This window comes from Carya illinoinensis, chromosome 7 (assembly GCF_018687715.1).
Source record: "Carya illinoinensis cultivar Pawnee chromosome 7, C.illinoinensisPawnee_v1, whole genome shotgun sequence".
NCBI classification, from domain to species: domain Eukaryota; kingdom Viridiplantae; phylum Streptophyta; class Magnoliopsida; order Fagales; family Juglandaceae; genus Carya; species Carya illinoinensis.
In genome coordinates, this window is record NC_056758.1 from 35,102,746 (window position 1) to 35,103,623 (window position 878).

Below are 878 nucleotides of genomic sequence, written 5' to 3' on the forward strand. Positions count from 1 at the left end.
ATACGACCCCATTCTCTATCCCCTTCATCTGCACTGACGTTTCATAGTTAACAGAGACAGAAAGCTCCTCTCCCAAAGCCTTCCTAGTTCCTGCAGCCATGGCCATCTCCAAAACCCTAATAATTCCACTTGTTATTTCTCTTCTCCTTCTCCACCTTGCTGAATCTTATCAAAAGGTAAACTTCCATCCCCACTTAATTTATTGTTTCAGCTTTTCAACGCAAGTGATATATATATATATATATATATATATATGTTCAAGAGTTTATATTGATACTAACCCAAGCAATTTTGTACCTAACATCATGTTCTAGGTGATCGCCACCAAGGTCGAGTCCCCTACCTCTCAAAATATTGGTAATATTCATTTAATCAATGTTATTACGATAAACAAACTAAATACCTGATTTATTAAAAACAAAAGTAAGTTTAAATATTATGTAACCGTTCAGTATTCTTTGTAAATTCTCTGGCAGATTGTGGGGCTGCTTGTGATGCGAGGTGCCAATTGTCTTCGAGGCCGCACCTGTGCAAGAGGGCATGTGGGACGTGCTGTGCCCGTTGCGACTGCGTTCCTCCAGGCACTTCCGGTAACTATGACTCGTGTCCTTGCTATGCCAATATGACTACACATGGAGGCAGACGCAAATGCCCTTAATTAAAAACTCGATCCCTCGCTTTATATATATATGCTGCTGCATATATATATGGCATCGCTGATCGAAAGCTAGCTGGATATTTGTGTATGTATGTATATATATAAGCATCGAAGTCTCAAAGATATGGCTCTTCATGGCCCAAAAATAATTAAAAATAAACCACTCCATCGATATAAAACTTGTAAATATGAAAGTTTAAAGGATTATTTAAAGTTTGCA

The 878-nt window shown here is 38.2% G+C and overlaps 1 protein-coding gene across 1 annotated transcript; it reads left to right on the plus strand.

The window, feature by feature from the left end:
- On the plus strand, window positions 1–878 carry LOC122316831 (gibberellin-regulated protein 1-like). The gene is made up of 3 exons (XM_043133638.1): window positions 1–176; window positions 315–357; window positions 477–878. The coding sequence occupies exons 1-3, from the start codon at window positions 99–101 to the stop codon at window positions 656–658; spliced, it is 303 nt and encodes a 100-aa protein (XP_042989572.1). The 5' UTR covers window positions 1–98; the 3' UTR covers window positions 659–878.

Coding starts and splice junctions, on each gene's coding strand:
- LOC122316831 (XM_043133638.1), top strand. CDS start 99: ATGGCCATCTCCAAAACCCTAATAATTCCACTTGTTATTTCTCTTCTC. Junction 177..314: donor TTGCTGAATCTTATCAAAAG/GTAAACTTCCAT, acceptor ATCATGTTCTAG/GTGATCGCCACCAAGGTCGA. Junction 358..476: donor CCCTACCTCTCAAAATATTG/GTAATATTCATT, acceptor ATTCTCTGGCAG/ATTGTGGGGCTGCTTGTGAT.